Source organism: Empidonax traillii, unplaced genomic scaffold (assembly GCF_003031625.1).
Source record: "Empidonax traillii isolate 1590-97213 ecotype Southwest subspecies unplaced genomic scaffold, ASM303162v1 scaffold830:size275092, whole genome shotgun sequence".
NCBI lineage: Eukaryota > Metazoa > Chordata > Aves > Passeriformes > Tyrannidae > Empidonax > Empidonax traillii.
This window is the reverse complement of record NW_020956023.1, coordinates 135,111-153,588: the sequence shown is the minus strand read 5'-3', so window position 1 is coordinate 153,588 and position 18,478 is coordinate 135,111. Positions and strand designations below refer to the sequence as shown.

The window sequence follows — 18,478 nt, the reverse complement described above, 5'->3', positions numbered from 1 at the left end:
CGCTGCGGGTCAGCTGGGCTGATGGGACCACAATGCAAGGACACGCTTTTGCTGAGCTATTGCATTCGACGGTTTCCCCCCTTCTTTCCAAGCCCCTCCTCTCAGCCCCACGGAAGCCTTTAGGGTAGAGACCGTCGAGAAGCCGAAGGTGGGGTGTCACACCCTAGACGGGCCTCCCCAACCCCTCCCCAAGCGCTTGGGACACACCGGGAGCAGCCGCAGCTCCGGGCCGGTCGCGGCCCTGCGGGGGGCGCAGCCGGCGGGGCCGCACCGCCCCTTCCCCGCCCTCGCCGGCCGGCAGGGCCGAGGCGGCACCGGCGGCCGCCACATGGGTCCGGCGCGGCCGCCCCGCTGCCGGCACCGCCGCCGGGCCCGGCCGGGGCCGGGGCTGCTCCTCCTCCTCCTCCGGCTGGCGCTGCCCGGGGCGGCCGCGGGCAGCGGGGAGGCGCCGCCAGCAGGTACTGCCCGTCCCCTCCCGCCCGCGGGGCTGCGCGGGGCAGAGCGGGTGGTCACGGGCTGGGGGGTTCCCCAGCGCCGTCCCTTTGGGAACAGGGAGCGGGGGGACACGCTCCGCTCCGCTCCGCGGTGCCCCGCGGGTCCCGCTCCCGCCCAACATGGCGCTGCCCGGCGGGCAGGCGGGGCCGCGCCGCGCCCCGCCGGGAGCCGCGGAGGGTCGGGGCGGCCGCGGCCCTGAGGGGCTTTGCCGTGTGCCCCTGTTGTCCCATCGCAGTTCAGTCTCCGCGGGACCGTGCCTTGCGGTCCCCGGTGGGACGGGCGGGCAGGGCCGCAGGGACTCGGCCCGGCAGTGCCCGCACGGACAAAGCGGCGGAGAGGGCGGGGCTGCGAGCTCGCTGTCCGTGCGACTCCCTCTGGCCTTCTCGCGGTCAGGGGAATTTGATGCAGAACTGAGCTTTTATTAACATATTTGAGGGCGGTCAAAACCCTAAAGGCTGTTGCGCTCAGTTTTAGTAGCAGTAAGGAGCTCGAGAACCTGCTTCCTCCTTGCATTGACATCCTGAGCCTTGGGCATCCACCGGATTCTGCAGCAAACGCCGATTGCTCATAATTTCAAATTTCTTTGTCATCTCAGAACTTGGGAGTTACCTCACATGTATGTCCTCACAGTACATAAAATTCCTGCCATCTCAGAGTTACCTATTCAGAAGCATCTTTCCTTTCTGAAAATGATAGTTTCACTCTATGGAGCTGATGTAATGTTTCAAGCAGATTCTTTTTCTCAAGAAAAATTCCTTAAAACGAAGGGGGAAAAGAAAATACTTGCTACTGTTGCATATGGATGACCTTGCTTCTGATGTGGATGGATAGCTTATCCCTAGTGGCAGAAAATCCTAAGACACCCTGCAGGGAAGGTGTGGGTGCTCTGGGCTGTGTTTTGTCCTTCTGGGAGAGTATTGCCATTTCCTGTTACTGGATTATCTTGGGTTCAGCCCTGGGTAGTGCCCAGCCTGGCCACCTTGCTGCGTCGGTTTGCAGCACCTCAGCAACAAATGAATCTTTTTGCAGCTTAATCTGATGACCTTTGTTGGAAGTGCCTGTCTAAAGGCAGAGCCAGCCCTTGTCTGAGTGGTTGTGTTCCCTCCCACTGGATTTGCCATGGATGACAATCAGATGGTTAATTTTTCCACAATAAAAATGCCCAAATTTTAAGGTTAAACCAATTTAGCAGGATCATGTGTGGACACTAATTCTGGAATGCTGTAATAAACTTACGTAAGAACATCCATGGTGTTTTTCATTGGCTTAATTAAATTGTTTAAAATATAATTTAGCCTAATTTCAGCTTCCTTATAGAGACGCAGCAGGTTTTTACCTGCAAACAGTATCTGCTTGTCCAGATTGAGACTGTTTGCACATACTCATTTTGCTGCTCTGAGTGGATGACAGTGTGCTAGCAGTTATTACCGAGCTTGGCTTAGACCTACATTTTCTATTCAGTAAGCCAGGTGAGTCCCTCTCTTCAGATCTGTAATTATTTCCTTTATTCTTCTCTTTAATTATGTTCCTGGAACATAATTTGCTGCAGTAATGCACTGTGGGGTATACTTTACACGTGTATACGGATCGGAATGTATGTCATTCAAAGTTTGCACCGTAAATCCTTTAGGTCCATTTCTGCTTGAAAGTGCAACCTGAGTTCTGAAGAACATAGGGGCTCACTAAGGTTTCGGGAGGATTAGAACAAATAGCATTCCTAATTCAATGTGAGCTATCAGTGCAGTCCCACGGCTGGAACTATATCAGGAAAAAAAAAAGTTTTAAAAAGAAGAGCTGTGTTATTTCACATTAGGAACATTTCTGAGGGAGAGGAGTATGATTTCTGTGCTCAGCAGCCGTGTCATGTGCTAAATGACTATTTTAATATGTAAGCCTGTTTACCTGCTCAGACTCCCACAGTTGCACTCACCACTGGTACAGGCAACTCCAGTGGAGTTACGCCCACTTGTGCCAGCAGTGAATTTGGCCCAGAGGCCCAATTCCAGTGCCATCAAAACACTGATATCAAAGCCAGGAGTTTCTGGAATACATTTTTTTTTAAATACCACCCTATTTTTTTTTTTTCTTCAAAGGTGTTGCAGTTTATTTTGGAGCCTAAATTACTTGATTAGAAGTCTAAATTGAATTTTCATCTAAATCATACTGAACGTGTTTCAGCATATATAACAATGAAGTGGACTAAAGTGATACATTTGTATTTGATTCATGCTTAAAATTAACAGTTTTTCCCTCTCCTCCCCAGGAAGAAACTGTAGCTTATTGCAGGAAATGGATGTCATTGAGAAACAGGATGAAAACTGTTACTGCTACGTGCAAAACAGAACCATTCACTTACAGTACCTGTGGTCGACTCTTCAGGTAAGAGGCCATGTGGGGATCATTCAGATATGCAGCAAATTTCACGTGAGCTTTTGCCAGCAAAGTGCATGGTCAGTTGGCAAGATCAGAGCATCATCTCTCTGTAATTAGTAGTTTCGATGGTGTATAGGTCAGACCGTGATAAAAATGCAGTGTTATGATTCTTCTCTTGGGATGCAGCGAGGTTTGGTCTCTATTAGAAGGATGTCACCCAGGCTTAGAGTATGATGGTGCCACAGAAACATCAACTTAGGGCTGTATATTATTTATTGCACACCTTTTCTACTGATGGACCCCCCTTAACCTCTGGAACAAATGCTTTTGCTTATCACCAAACGCCTTTATGAAATGTGAACATTTGAAGACAAAATGCAGTTGTGACATGCTCACTGTGTCAAGCATTACTGGTTTTGTTAGAAATTTGTGTGTGGACAAGTGTCATCCAAACTCAGTGAGCTTTTGGATGGATTGAGGCCTCTCTATTGAACATTGCTGCTGATGAGTTGTCTAAATCAACTTGTAAGGTGATTAATTGTAAATGGTTAATCTTTGCATAATGTAAATAACCGACATTAAACAACTAAGATTGATTTTCTTTACCACATGTATAGCATATATGCTATACAGCTCAGAAAAACAAAACCTCATAGTGATTCTGAGCTACTTCCCTGTGTATTCTCTTCCTTGTTTCCAGGTTAAAGTTAACAGCAGAGAAAAGTTCAGGTTTGAGCCTGTTTCAGAAAAAAGCCACTGTCGGAATTCAGAAACTGTTTTTGAGTTTGCTGCATGTGCTGTTCAAATCCTCTGGAAGCCAGAGACATGTACAGAAACTTCCATGAGCATAAAACAATACGGAGAGGATGTTTGTTTCAAAATACAACCCTTCAAAACTGTACCGTACACTGTGAGGGTGACACGAGAAAGTAAGTACCAAAGCTTTCAGAGTTTAGATTGCAGATAGCTCGGTATTGCCAGTGCTACTGGATGTGCCACCTCTGCTGTGAGAAGCTTGGGACTTTTCTGTTGCTGTTTTATTTAATCAGTATGTCAGACTGAACTAGCCTAAAGTCAATTTCTATTTTTTTTCCTCCTTTTTTTTAGTGCTAGATGGAAAGCTCTTGTTTTTGTTTGTAGCTGGAATTTTTCTGTTCCATTTTGCAAACAGCCTGAGCAGGTGAGTACTGGCTGCTTTTGATCTTCTTTCCCAAAGCCTGTGCATCTTTGGTCTGTTTGCTAAGCTAAAGAGATGGTTCTTTGGGAAAGTGAAAGGAGGAACTGAACATATATTTAAAACTTCTTCATACCATTTGTGTTTGGACAGATTGTGACACACCTTGGAGTGCTGCACTCCAATAATCACTTGGGTTAGGGGGTTTTTGTATCCAAGCTTCCTGCACTGGGTGACACCAAGACAATCCTCACTGAGCAAGTATGTGGATTCAGAAGAATCCTCTCTCCCTTTTAGAGACCAGTGAGGTTAAATAATGCTTAATAATGCTGCATATTAGCAACAATGCCTTCCTGGGGAGAAATACTTAAGATGAAGCCATCTGGGGCCTCTTCTGCCTCCACTTTCGTGCCACCCTTTTCCCATCATGTTTTGCATAGCATGTAAGGGAGGATACTTAATTATTATAGCAAAATATGTGGCCCATGACTTCAAAGCAAAATGAGTCACAAAATAATTGTCAGGAGGCACCTCTAAAACAAGCAGAGCAGCCATAGGTTTTATAGCTTTAACTGTGAATTAGTAAGTCAGACTTCATAATGCACAGGCTTAGAAAAAAAGCCTGTGGGGTTGTGGAGGGTTTTTTACATTCTAAATTAAAATGAAACCTCTCTTGCAGTATAGAACCATAGTGGTAGATAGAAGAAAATGAAATAACTAAAGACTAGGAGGTCAATGAAATCAGAAATAGTGTGAGCTTTAAAAAAACCCAACACAGTCTCCTACCATATAACAACTCCTGTGACCTTTAGTATATGTTGGGGATTTTTCCTTCCACAGATTTAATATCTGAACTAGGACTGTTAACCATATAACTACAACTCCCACTTTCAGCTGTGTTAAGTTCTTATTGAAGATCACTGCTGTTTTTACAAATGTTGGCATCTTAACCGATTAAAAATTACGCTTCTCACCATATTCTCTCTTGTTCTCTTTACAGGAGTACCAAATTCTTTTACCTTTCTGGAATAACACTGGGTCTTCTTGCTCTGCTAGTCTTTGTCCTGTTGGCACTTAAAAGGTTTATTCCAAGGGTAAATCTACATTTATAAAACAAAATAATAATAGTCATCATAATATAGGAAGTGAGAGTACAGAGCCAGATTCTGACCTTGCTCTGGTTTTGTGGCTGGCTGGCTGCACTGAAATGACTGGAGGATTGCTTGCATCAAGTAAATATAATTAGGTCAGAATCAAGTTCTACTTAGCTTCCTCAGGGTTTAAACTGAAGATTGTTGATGTACAAGATGTTGATTCTGAATCATAAATTATTTTTATTGGACTGGAGCTAAGCTTACTTTTGAATCTATGAATTAATCTAAATAAAAATATAGCTTTAGTGGCAACTGGGACAGATTCTCTTCCATTCACCAAAGGCAATTCATTGCAAGGCAGATGTGAATTTATCCTTTACTTTGACAAAGCCTGTGCATTCCCTTAATATTACTGAGTTATGTTAGTTGGGAATACACAGGAATAGGCTTATATTGTGACACTGGGACATGATACACAAATACAGAGATGCAGTTGCTCCACTTGGCATTGATATTGTTTTGTTGTAGCGTGCAGGGGACTGTGCAGGGGAAGTCTCAGTGCAAATCATAAGCCCTGTAGGTCTAAAGAATATATCACATCTGCTCCTGCCTCTGAGTTCCTTTGTAAACAATGATCCTGATTCTGACTTGAAATTTTTTTGGGGTTTTTTTAAGTGTTTTTACTCTTTTTAAATTTTCAGCACAGTACCTTCTGGATCCTAATGAGTGGCTGCTGGATGGCCTCTCTCTATTTTATTTACTGCTTCAAAGAGAATATGCAGTGGTTGTGGTCTGAACACAGAAACTACCTGTTGGGTAAGAAAATTATCAAAAAATGTGTTGCAGATTTTGGTTTAATTTAGTGGTCAGGTGAATACCTGCCCATAAAAAAGGAAATCAAGTGACTCATTTATGGAGTACATTTTTCTCCTAAGCCGTAGATGCTGAGATATTCCAAAGGTTCCTAATCCACTCAAATGAGCACTTACATTGTATTATTAAATAAAGAGTTTGATGTAGTGGACTAGAAGTTTTCAGAGCAGATTTTGCCTGTATTACTTGTTCATTGATTTGCCATTACATACTTCTCCTGTAAGAGCAAAAGGGCACCTCCTCTGCTTTGTACTTCACTGGAGGTGGAAACCGGGTGCATAAATTGCCAACTGGAGGTGGCTGCAGGGGCTGACAAACCTATTGATCCTGCACCATTGTTACAAGAGGAGAATTCATGTGCAGGTCACAGCATTAGCTAAAGGCTGTGCACAGATCACCTCGTGATCTCTGCTCACCTTTGAAATACAAACCACATAAACCAGTGCAGGCATCTATAAGACAACACAAGATTCAGGCTGTACTTCACAGCAGCTGCAGGTTTTGTGAAGCAAACTGATAAAGTTTACGGGGTAGTTTGCATCTTTTTCTCCTACTTTTCTGTTCCTGCAGGGTATTTTCTGGCTGTTGGGATCACCAGCTTTGCCATTTGCTATCAGCACGGGCCACTCACCACTGAACTCAGCGTAACCTCGTTCACGTGGACGCTGCAATTAACAGCCTTTGTCTTGATTTACTGTGGTGTCACCATACCTCAAGTTGCATATGCAGTGATAGCAGTCAGCCTCTGCTCCAAAGGCCTGTGTTATCCCCTTGGCGCTGCTTGTCACGTAGCCAGGTTTGTACCCATTTGGGAATGTCCAGGTCCCGGGCTCACCAAGAAATACTGGAGGCTGATAATGAAAAAAACCTGTACACTTCAATGATGATTCAGGAATCCCTAGTACTAATTCATATTTTTGCCAAATGTAAAACTGCAACAGAAAAAGTCTCTGAGAGACAGGAATTATTTTCCATCTGTCAGTTTTAAGCATGAGTTTTGTTTTATGGATAATGGAGAAATGCGACCGTGCTCTTAAGGACAAATGCAGCACCTTTTAGTCTGCAGCATATGGTAACCAGAACATTTCTGCCTGGTTGGTTAGAGTGCAGCAAATACTGCCTTGGCTTCACATGCAGTGAGAGAATCTGCAGGTAACTTGTATGGAATCTTACGGGATAAAACAGTACCATCACCAAGGGAAGCAGCTGTTCAAAAGTAACAGTCCTTGTAGGTTAAATTGCATAGACTTCAGAGACTAAAATCACATGTCCACAAAAATGTCACTTACCTTGCTAAGTATTTTCATTAGCAATACGGGAACAACATGTTTGCTCATCCTTGGATTTGCAGCACATTTTATCACAAGTGCAGCACTCAAATGAAAATTCTAAGAAGCCCTACCAGTTTACATCTGGTTTTTATTTCAGTGATGCCATCCAGGTTCAGACTGTTCTGTAGCTGTGGACTCCGCTGAACCACAGAGAATTGCAAAGAGGCAAAGGCCAGAACTGGAATAGGCAGAATAATAAAACCCAAAATGATTTGGTTTTTAGTTTTTTTACATATTTTTTTAGTTTGAGGAACATACTGCTTTGCTCTTGTGTTCTTTCTACACGTTGAAGTGTGGACTGAGTTGAAACTTTTTTATTGTAGGTGGAATTTATCACTTGTAGACCAATTTTTGCCTGCAGCTGAGAAGCACCAGCTGTTTCAAAAGCAACATCAATACCTACCTGATGTAAGCAGGTTCAGCACACTCTGAAAACAGTGTGATGTGGCCACAAGTTCACAGAACATACCTGTTTACCCTGAAACGCTGGAGTTCATTTGTCACGTGGTTCTTTATTTTTTGTTGCTCTCATGAACTGATGCTTCTATAAAGAAATACAGCTCTACAAATCTCTCTTAGGAGAATGATTTTCTTTTTCTGTTTAAAAACACCAGGCCTAGCACTGTGTGAGGACATGATGCCAGATACACAGTTCAGAGCTGCAGAGATATCAAAGTAACTCAGAATCTTGCATTATTTGAGCCAGCAAGACCCTTACGATTTGATCTGAACAACAGCTGCGGTTCTCTCTTGCTTTAGAGGGAAATAAGGAGGAAAGCTGAATGCTGCTGTTGGAGCAGGTGTTTTTATGCAGAGCTGAAAGTTTTGTGGGCATCCAGCCCTTGCTTATCTTAACTCATCACAACATTTAAATTGAAAGCAGTCGACAGAAGGGAACGGAACATGGCACGCTTTCTAATTTATATCTAATTATATTATACATCGCTACGCAGCAGCTAAAAAAACATCAGATTGTAAACATTTTGGCCTCAGACTACTCAGTTTTGTAATTTAAAGCAAGATTTAAGGGAAGCCATCTAGTAAACAACATGAACAACTCATAACAGGCTTAGAGCATTGCTTATCTTTGAAGTAACATATGCAGACTGGGTTTTGATTCAGCCCGTCTCTGCAGAGACACATTTTGCATTTTGCACCTAAAAATGGCTGATCAAGCAGCCATCTATTTAATTCTATGAGATTTTAGTCCATGCATACACAACAAGGACCTGATCCAAAGCTCATTTGAAGCTCATTAAATATAATTATATGAAATTTTATAGCTTCAGTTAAGACCTAGGGTAAAAAGGGCAGCAAACATTACATTCCTTGTCCTCAATGCAAAAATGTAGCTTGTCCTTTTAAAAGAACTGATTAATGCTTGTTAATAGCTGGTAATGGAGAAAAAGGGCAGATAATAATTATGTGCCAGAAGACTTTAGAGATACCAGTTGTTTTCATTTCATTCTAGAAAAATGAAGACTCACTTTAAATCGAAAAAGTTAGTGTTTAAATACCTGACCGAAGAGGAGTATCGAGAACAAGGTGAAAGTGAAACTGTCAGAGCTCTGGAGGAGCTGCGCTCGTTCTGCAGGAACCCAGATTTCCCATCATGGATAGCTGTGTCCAAGCTCCGGTCCCCACACAGGTAAGAAAACCTGGCTCCTCTAAACCAGGAAACTCATTGCACAGCAGACCTAAATGCCACTTCAGGCACCGTTCCAGGTGAGTTTATCTTGCATATCCTGCTCAAGATCACAGCCACACCTCCCAATTATTTGCTGGTGGTATTAAATCCTTGTTTGTTCTCCCCTGACCATAAATTACTCTTGAGAGTTTGCAGACATTCACAGCTAAGTGACAGTCATTAAACTTCCAGGCTTCCTGGAGTGCCTCTGTAAGCTCCTATAGTTTGGCTGTAGGAGCTGGTGGCTCTCTGACCAGGGAATGGCCCTCCTTCAGGTTCTAGAGGAGTGCACTTTTTTGTGGTGTAAAATTTGGGCAGGCTGAAGATACATACTCAAATATTACTTATATTAAGCTCTCCAACTGCAAACCTGGACAGGCAGGGAATCCTATTACTTGAAGTATAACAAGGACTAAGAATACAGAGAAAGAAATCAGTGCCTGCACCAAGTATAACAAGTAGAAGAGCTATCCCATAAATATAGCTTAAGAGACAAACTTAAAACAAATATAGGTCAGGAAGGGTCAGACAAACAAAGCCAGAAAACCTTTCAGAATATAAAATTAGTCATCATAACGGTGTATTCCCATCAAAACCAAAACTTACGATATCAGAAACAGAATTTCACATATTAGCCAGCCACAAAGACTTGTTAAAGCTTATTGCAGTATTGTACAACCAGATACTGCCAAAAACAATGGAGATGTGTATTTTTGAGACATCACTTTTTCTTCCAAACTGTTCACTAGGTAAGAATACAAAAACAAAAAGGAGAACCAAAAGATTTGAAGCCCGTCAAGCTCCCATTAAGCATCAGACGGTAGTTCATCACAAGGCAAACCTGCAAACCAGCCAGCCCAAAGCTGTTCCCCATTTAGACTAACAGAGCTTCCAAGAACAGCGAGGTGACAGCATTCATCTCACAGAAATGTTAGGTCTAAAATGTAAATTATTGATCAGTTTACCAGAACTCCAGAATGTAGCTGCGTTTCCTCTTTCATACATTCCTCTGACGCTGTCGACACTTACCCAGGTGTCAGAACTGCCGTCTGTTCCCACACGCTTGCCAGAAACCTCCAGTTCCATTCTCTCTCGTCAGTGGAGTTGTCCACTGAAAGTAGGATTTGTGGCAAATGAAATGTAGGGACAGTGCTGATTTCATGCTTTCTTCTGCCAGACCTCCAGTTTGGCATTTACTTGGAGCAGCTGCAGAATTCCCAGCTTGTAGCTCTGGGTTCACCAAAAGCAGGAATTCCTTGGCAAGACTTGCCCACAGTGTGCATGCAGCACCAGAAGCAAGGTGATAGCACAGCAATACAGGAATGCAGAGTTCTCCCCATATTTCCTTTCACTAGCAATACCAACTTACAAGAATTCTTAGAGCCTTTGTCTCAAATATGCTACAGCTTTCATTTATTTTTAGAAGCTCAAGTACCACCTATCCAACTGTACAAATGCTTACTCTGGATTACCCTGTTAGCACTGACAAGATGAGGAAATGAAGTCAGATATTGTTGCTTAGTCACAAGACCTTGCAGGATGGCCTCCAGAAGAGCAAAAGTTACTTCTATAGAAAAGACTGAAAAGATGAGGCAGGAAAATCTGCAGGGCCGTTGCCATCCATTGTTGCAACTTCCCCTCACCTGCACTGCCTGTGAGCATGTTCTTAAAGCATCTCTGCTTTAAACAGCAGGTATCCCCAGCATTTACAGATGGTGTTGTATTTTTTTTTTTTTAATTTCTCAGCTGATCACTTCTCCCTTTAAAAATTTGGCAGGTTTGCAGATTTTGTTCTGGGATTTCCCCACGTCTCACCTGCAGAAGCGAAGGCACACGACGAGGAATACGGCATTGGGAGCTCCTTCCTGGAGGAGCAGCTCTTTGAGACAAGGGTGCGGTCTGAGCAGGATGATCCAGCCAATTCCATCCATGAAGATGAGGAGAATGAAGATGAAATGCATAAACATATTTCATTTCCATATGCTACTGAGTTGCTCTGAGCTTTGGGAAATAAAAAAGGAGAGGGAAAACACGTTTGTCCCAGAAAGGAAGGATACAGGCTGACAGCTCCCATTTGGCCGTTTCTTGTGGCTGCTGGTGGACAAACAAGGATTTTTGAAAAAAATATTTCCTGTATCACTGATTTTACCCCATTAGAGCAACAGAAGGAAACCATCGTGGCTGTTCCAGTCAAAAGGAATCTCATACTATTGGTATTTTAACTGGGAAAGCAAACATTGCTTATTTCCAAGGAAAGTACTGGCAGCAGCCTGTCCCACGAGATGCCTTGTTCTACCAAGGATACTACCTCTAGGAAACAGGGAACCTGTTTTGTCTCCTTCCATCCTCAAGTCCTCTGTGCTGAGCACTAGAGGGAGAAGAACCAGTTTTTAATACTCTGCTTTTATTAAGTACACTGTGTGTCAACACTTTTATTAATGCCATTAGAGTGCTGATAAACTGTGTTTATTGTGAGACTTTTCATTGAGTTAAGGCAGTTAAACGAGCTTGGTTTGCTCTTCTGGCTGGGCTTGATGTCTGTTAGCTTCACTTTGCCTCTCCACTTTTAAGCTCCCTTTACTCCTCAAAACCCTGCCTGACTTTTCACCCTCTGCCCTTATTGCTCCGTTCTTGGTCTCTGTTCTAGTTAATACTGTGTTTTGTTCTTTCCATGTCTTTGTTTATTTACACACTACTCTTCCCTTTTCTGTGGATACTTCTGCTAAACCTCTCTTCAGCCCTCTGCTTCTCCAGCTCTGACAGTGCAGATGAATTAGCAGAGGATTTTCATCCCCAAAGATATTTTTACTATTGCCTTCAGTTTTAGTGCCACCTCACCTCAGGCAGGTGCTCTGTCCATTCCAGGCCTCTCAACAGCCCAGAAAAGCCCACACAGGCTGGGGCTGTTTCAGCTGCTTGGAGAAACTGCCGTCAGCAGGGCTGGAGTGGCTGCTGTGACCATGTAATTAGGAGTGCAGATAAGCCACACAGAACTCCACTGCCCTCAGACTACTCAGGAGTTTGCTCATTCAGTAAGAAGCAAAAAGTCATTCTTGGCACAACAAGGGATGATACCTGGCTCCTACCTCCCCTTCTTCAGCCCTCTGTGGGATTTCTCACAGGAGGTGTGTGGGGAGAAGACAGAACAGGGGGAGAAGTTTAGGCAGTCTGGTGTCTTTTAACTTATGTATTACAGAGTCCTAAGCTAAGGAGTAGAGCTTGTACCCTTAGTCCATCCACCTGCAGAGGTCATTTCCTTCTTTTGTTCTTTAGACTATCCCTATATTCTTACGTTCTTACCTGCCTGTTTTCCTTTACTGTCTTCCAAACTGCAGAAAACAAAAGACCATCAATTCTGTCACTGCCTGATCTTACAAAACTCACCAGGAATTGCCAGCAGTAGGAACCAGTGCTCCAGAAGGGCACGTCAGACTGGGATATATTTGCTTTAGGAGGGGTACCTGTTCTTTGTAACGTGCCTCATGGTGCAGCTTGACTTCAGCAGTGCATGTGCTTCTCGTTGTCCAGCACTGCACAAGGAAGAAAACATCTTACCTCTTAACAGTGCTAAGAAGTGGCAGCCACACTGTATTCCAAGAGCTCCTTTGTGTAAAACACAGGACTTGGAGCTGGTGCTCAAAAAGCCTGACTTCCACGGTTCTTCCTCCTTTATGTTGCTTCAGCTTGCTTCATTTTACAAGGAACAAACACTCCACTTGACAGTAAAGAGACACTTAACCCCCTTTACTGCCATAAGGCATAAATGCATAAGGACCTATGCAGAATCTAAAGCACGAGTAGCAGAAAGAAGCCCTGTCAAGCAGGTGATCCAAAATATACTCACTGTTAACTCCACAACATTCAAAAACAGGGCAGGAGTTCTGTTCAGGAAGGCCACGAGCAACAAGACTCAGCCTAAGAGAGGCTGCTACCAAATCCACAGCTAAACTGCCACCCATACTCTGGAACTCAGGCTTGGACTGGGGCTATGGCACTAGCAACAAGCCGCTGCAAAAATGGAGGAAAGCCTCATTATCTTTGATAGCATAGGAGACTAAATGAGATGTATTTTACCTTTACCTGTATCACCATTGTGAAGATGGAGTACTTAAAATTATTAGAGATTATCCAAAGGATCCTTGAAGAGATGTCAATGTTGAATGTTTTTTGCAGGTTTTTAAGTACACAGGTGTTTTTGCAGTGTTAGCCAAGAACTCCCATCCATGCAATTTGAGGCCAAGGGGGAGAATCAGATTTGTCCAAGCTTAAACACACAGTTTTTCTGGGTGTCCTCTCTTTACTGAGGTGGTGATGATTTTCCTTCCATAATAGGGAGATATATAAGTACATAATATGTATTTATATACAATAGCCCAGATTATGCATCAAGGTAGTATTTTACCTAAGCAATACGTTAAATGGAACAGCTCCCCCAGTTCAGGCAGTTCCATGTTTTCAGACACTGTCCCTTTTTCTAAATTATTCAGCAATACCAGGTACACCTACTTCAACGAGGAAAAATTAAAAAGAAATTAAAATGAACTCATGTTTTGTGCAGTTGTGAGATCCATCATTTGGCAGGGATGGGTAAATACTATCCAAAGTTGAGCAGGAAACTACTACATGCATGCAAGACAGAAGTGCAGCAATGTGGGAAAGATGATGTCTACTTTAGCGGATATCTAATACTAACCTTAAAAATCCTCACAAGTCTGTTCCAACACTGGAAGCATTTCATAAACAAAACCTGCCCAAAGCAGCTGCTGTGACCGGAGCCCTCTGCCAACAGCGAGTTCGCTTGCACAGTGCTCCTGTGATACGTGGAGATGACACAGGCTTACTGAAACACAATTGCTACATACTGTCCACTGTTCAGCCAGAAAATCTGGGAAGAGAACCTAGATGTTAATCCACTGCCCTGTTAAAAAAGCTTTTCTTCCTTAACAAAGGATGCTACATTTATCTTCTGTTTCACAGTGTTTACAATGATGCCCTGCACATTTCCATATCAGCCACTTTATGATGCACATTGGTGTGCATCCCTCATAGTCCTGCACCCCCACAGAAGGGAATTAGTGCCTACAGTCAGATTTTATTATGAAACACTGCTTTAACACAGTAGTTCCCAGGCTCCTGGTTCAGGATTCTCCACTGATCTTTGTAAAAGGTCATTATCATTGAATTGTTTTCAGTTCAGGTGGTTATGTTCACTGCTGACACTGTAATACGAGCAAATGAAATAAAAGTTCAGGTTGATACTGTTAAATATGTTATGGATATTTTATATTTCTTACCACAGTTTTTAGAGTTCCACAAATATCAAAATCCAGATGTACATGTCCATTTTGCAACATAGAATGACTATACAATTCCAAAAAGAGCAGGCATTTCAAATACACAATTCTGAAGTGTAAACACAGTGTACAAGCTCTTCACTTCACAATCCAGGTGCTATGCAGTAGCAGCTGAGGTAACACCGTACAGCATGAACTCAACAAATGGTTGGTTAGCCTCAAGATGATTTTTAGCATCCTTCTGTCCTGTCACCTGTTCAGTCTTTAGTTCCCCCCCAACTTATACAAACATAAAATAAATACATTTCTTATTTTAAAGGACACTTAGACAAGTCATGAGGATTTACGTGAGTACAGTACATTTAAGTTCAAGTGCAAAAAAAGTAACTAGTGGCTAGTCATTGATGTTTCTTTTTATTGTCTGTGGTGTTGGTCCCAGGCACTGCCAGAACGTGGGTTGTTCTAAAAGCACAGCTAAAGCACAGCTACGGGACACCCCTTCGGTCAAGCTCACCAGATGTCAGAGCGGGTGAACCTGTGCACCCCCTTTCCTGCTCAGCCGCCGCCATCTCCCTCTGCCTACCCCTGAGCTCCTGCCGGCCTTGCCTCTGGCTCCCTGCACGCTCCCACAGCACACACCTTCCTCACGGAAGGCCTGACACCTCACACACGTGTGACTTCGAGGAGGGCAGCTGAGCAAGGCTCCCTCGGTCCCTAGGGAGCTGAGTACTCAGAATCCCCCAGGAACAAGCTGTTGATGTAAGAAAATGGGCCAAAACACTATCCTGACTAAACCCCTCCCGACTCCTCCCTGAGCCCGAGGATTTCCCTCCAGCAGCAATGTTCACCGTGCACCAGCACGCAAGCTGGCTGCAGTTAGTATTGAGAAGCATAACAAAACATAATCTAAAGTCCTCCAGTGTCTTGACATCGGGCAAAGTAACTTCCTAAACATACTGCAGTTGAGTTACATTTGCTTCCTCCTGAGAATCACTCACTCTACTTGATTTCTGCATCAACTACTTTGCCCCTATAATTCTAAACATTAAGATTTTAAGGTGATTTCCTCCCTACCACCCCCCACCTTCCCTAGGCACTTAAAGCTTACTGTTTTCGTAATAAATAACCATAGTAACTATACTGCATTAAATAAACCCTTTTATAGATGATGAAATAAAAACCCCAGAAGACTGAATGTCCATCAAAACCCCTGACCAATCTCAGGCTGTGCAATCTTGATCAAAGATTCTCGTCTCAACACAACATCAAACCTAAAACTGCCCAAACACACACAACCTATGCCCAACTGCAGGGCTGCAAGTGCTGAGGGTAACTTCTTCAGAAGCCTTCCTCCAGCTTTTGTGTTTCGCTAAAATGCCAGTTCAAAACCTTTGCTTCGCAGAACTAAACCTTTCATCTCAAACAAGAGAAACTCGGCTTCAAAAACATATTCTTTGAATACGTGTGTGGTTTACTTAATCCGTCACCATAACATTAAGATACACTTCCTAAACCTACTCTGTTTCTGAGAAATCTTTACAAAAACAGTTTCGTGACACTCCTGTAATTACTGGATCTGGTATTTTCTGATAGACTATTCAGGGAAACTCAAGTTTTGCTCTTAAAAAGTCTCTTCATTTTAATTTGGGAATAAATTCAAAGAAGAAAATTATCCAATCGAGTCAGACACTCCGTGCCTCAGCAAGCGAGGAGTGAACTCCTTTTTTTCTACAGATTGCAAAGAGATCTCATAGCACTTGACTCAGCTTTAGCAAAGCAGCCAAGAATTCTTCCTACCTTTCTATCTGGCCAACATCACTTCCCTCAAGAATTCCGAACTTTTGGCTTCCCTGCTCATGTTGCTCTGTGTAGTCATATGAATATTCTTTATATAGTTAAAAGCTTGCACTGCATCACATTATGATTGTTAAGATGAAGGAAGTCCTACTTTTGAGCTCCTACTCCAGCGATTCCCAGGTGAGAAGCAGAATTCCATGCACTGGATTTGATAAGATGAGTGCATCTCAGGGCCCTGCAGCAGCAGGCTGAGCATCGTGATCCGACACAACACGGCTGCCATCTACTTGGGAATCTGATGTTGCTGTAGGTGTTGGTGCTGAACAATTTCCGGACTGCCCAGAATCTGTCGGATTTTGGGGCTGTCTTGCTGAGCTGGCTGATGAAGCACTGCAGTTCTCACTGATTTTCTAAAGAGAGGGGAAAGGATTGCATGGGAAAAGTCAACATAAGCACTCAGGACACTGTCCCCACCAGCACACCCCCCAGATGCATTCAGGCACTGCTGGAAATTCACAAAGCACTTACTTGAACGCCCGCAACATAACAAATCAAACTTAAAGCAGCAAAGCAAAAGAAGTACATTTAAATCCAGATGACAGTGATAGCAAGCAGACAGTAGCTTACCTTCCATCTCTTTTCCTAACTGCACTTTCCCAAGAAGCATGCAAAAAACAAACTTGTTGTGTTTCAAGGGGAAAAAAAACAATGAACTGGACTTCAAAGTGTTTAAACAAGATCATTCTTTTGACCAAGCAAGTCTATAATGTTTTTTCACACTCCTTAAATACAGCTTTTCTCAACAGGCCCCTCCCCGCCCAAGGTACTGCTCAGACTGTCTCACTGGCAGAAAGTTTGCAGTACTGATGTATAATTCCATCCCAGGAAGTGCTCGTGCAAATACATTTCGTTAGAAGGTGACACACTACCTGTGATTATTTGTTTTGCATTGAAGCACAGAGAATAAGGCCAGTATGTCCCTTTGTTTGACAGAGTCTAAGCAAGCAGAAGCAAAATCAATCCAAAATCTTAATGGAATAAGAAGGAATAATTTTTTGTCAGGAATAATTCTCTGTGCACTGACCCTCCTTCCAAATGATTTATTTTCATTTTAGGGAAGCTATTTTCCAAATTTAATAAGAAAGCCAGGCAGCCTTTTCCTAGTTTCAGTATTTAATATCATCAGCCTAAAGTAAATGACTGAGTACAAACCCCAAAATACACTGGAGTAAGTTTGTCATCCTGGGGCACCTGAAACATGGATAAGAGATTTTGGACAACAGAGGTGATGATGTAAATGATACAATGTGGTGCATTGAATTCTGGCACAGGAGCAAGAACTGTGTTTATATCAGCACTGTATTTTTGCAGAAAGAAAAGAATAATGAAGAGATATGTGCCATAGAGAACAGGCACTGAAGTCCTTCTGGCCTCTGCACAGTTCTCAGGGAAGCAGGTGGGTGGTGTTCAGCAGCGTTGGACAAGTCACTCTCAGACACCGCATACCTACAAAATAGTATTTTCCTACGTTCTGTGTGACTTCTCTGGTTCATCAGGGGGCAGCTTACACTAACCAAGACACTGAGGACGTTTACAGTGGGAAACAGAGCAATTAAGCTGGGCAAATTACTTTGATGTCCTTGTGATATCTTGAGACCTTGTGAAAGATCAGTATCACTACTAAAAAAACTCACATTCTTTGACTCTGGGAAGGTCAAAACCAACCAAAAAACCCAGACAACCCAAAGCAGACGAGCCTGTAACGTATTTTCAAGAAAGAAGTCAAGTAAAGAAGGCAGGAGATCACTGACCAGGTGAAATTCCTACACACTGCTCTGCTGATTCACACTCATATCCCAAATTACCCATTTCTAAAGACAGCAATTATGGAAAAAGTGTTTCTGTGTTTACGCCTACTGGGGGCATGAGAAAGAACCTCACCCACTCCTTCCAGACAGGTAAACACAGTGGTTTTGACGCTGACCATGCTGTTCTAGAACTTGCATGGACAGGGCTTCCCCACTTTGCTTCAGCTCCAGTCTGAAAGGCAGGGCCAGAGCATTACAAGTTCAAGATTCAAGACCACCCAACTGATGAAGCTATTAGAAGCATTTCTTGGGGGTGAATGGACAGAAATAGAATGGTGTGAAGTAAGGACCAGCCATGAGACATTTTAAGTCTTATCTTAGATGGCTCTTATCTGGTGGAACTCTAGATAAAACAGAGGTTAACTTTATTTGAAAAGAAGGCTCTGTATGCCATCAGGAGTTGTCTGGAACACCTATTTCTGCAACCATGCAGATGTCTGACAGCATCACCCAAGGAAGCAAAACTAAATAAAAATAATTTTACAGTCTGTT

At 43.2% G+C, this 18,478-nt stretch overlaps 2 protein-coding genes across 7 annotated transcripts in view; one reads left to right on the top strand and one right to left on the bottom strand.

The window, feature by feature from the left end:
• The first annotated feature begins 313 nt into the window (after positions 1 to 313).
• Positions 314 to 11,534, top strand: NEMP2 (nuclear envelope integral membrane protein 2). 2 transcript variants are annotated; one of them, XM_027901979.1, is made up of 9 exons: positions 314 to 458; positions 2,759 to 2,874; positions 3,569 to 3,797; positions 3,976 to 4,048; positions 5,043 to 5,136; positions 5,838 to 5,952; positions 6,580 to 6,805; positions 8,812 to 8,988; positions 10,805 to 11,534. In XM_027901979.1, the coding sequence occupies exons 1-9, from the start codon at positions 329 to 331 to the stop codon at positions 11,025 to 11,027; spliced, it is 1,383 nt and encodes a 460-aa protein (XP_027757780.1). In that variant the 5' UTR covers positions 314 to 328; the 3' UTR covers positions 11,028 to 11,534. The 2 variants fall into 2 exon arrangements, with proteins under 2 accessions (XP_027757780.1, XP_027757781.1); XM_027901980.1 differs by having other exon boundaries at positions 2,759 to 2,881; positions 3,576 to 3,797.
• A 2,749-nt stretch (positions 11,535 to 14,283) lies between these two features.
• Positions 14,284 to 18,478, bottom strand: part of MFSD6 (major facilitator superfamily domain containing 6) — a 28,336-nt gene continuing 24,141 nt past the window's right edge. For 3 of the 5 annotated variants that reach the window (XM_027901973.1, XM_027901975.1, XM_027901974.1), the window contains exon 7: positions 14,284 to 16,528. In XM_027901973.1, coding sequence (XP_027757774.1) covers positions 16,346 to 16,528 — 183 coding nt within the window. In that variant the 3' untranslated portion in view covers positions 14,284 to 16,345. Of the gene's footprint in view, positions 16,529 to 16,745; positions 16,770 to 18,478 lie in introns of all 5 variants that reach the window. The other 2 variants (XM_027901977.1, XM_027901978.1) reach the window with 2 other exon arrangements.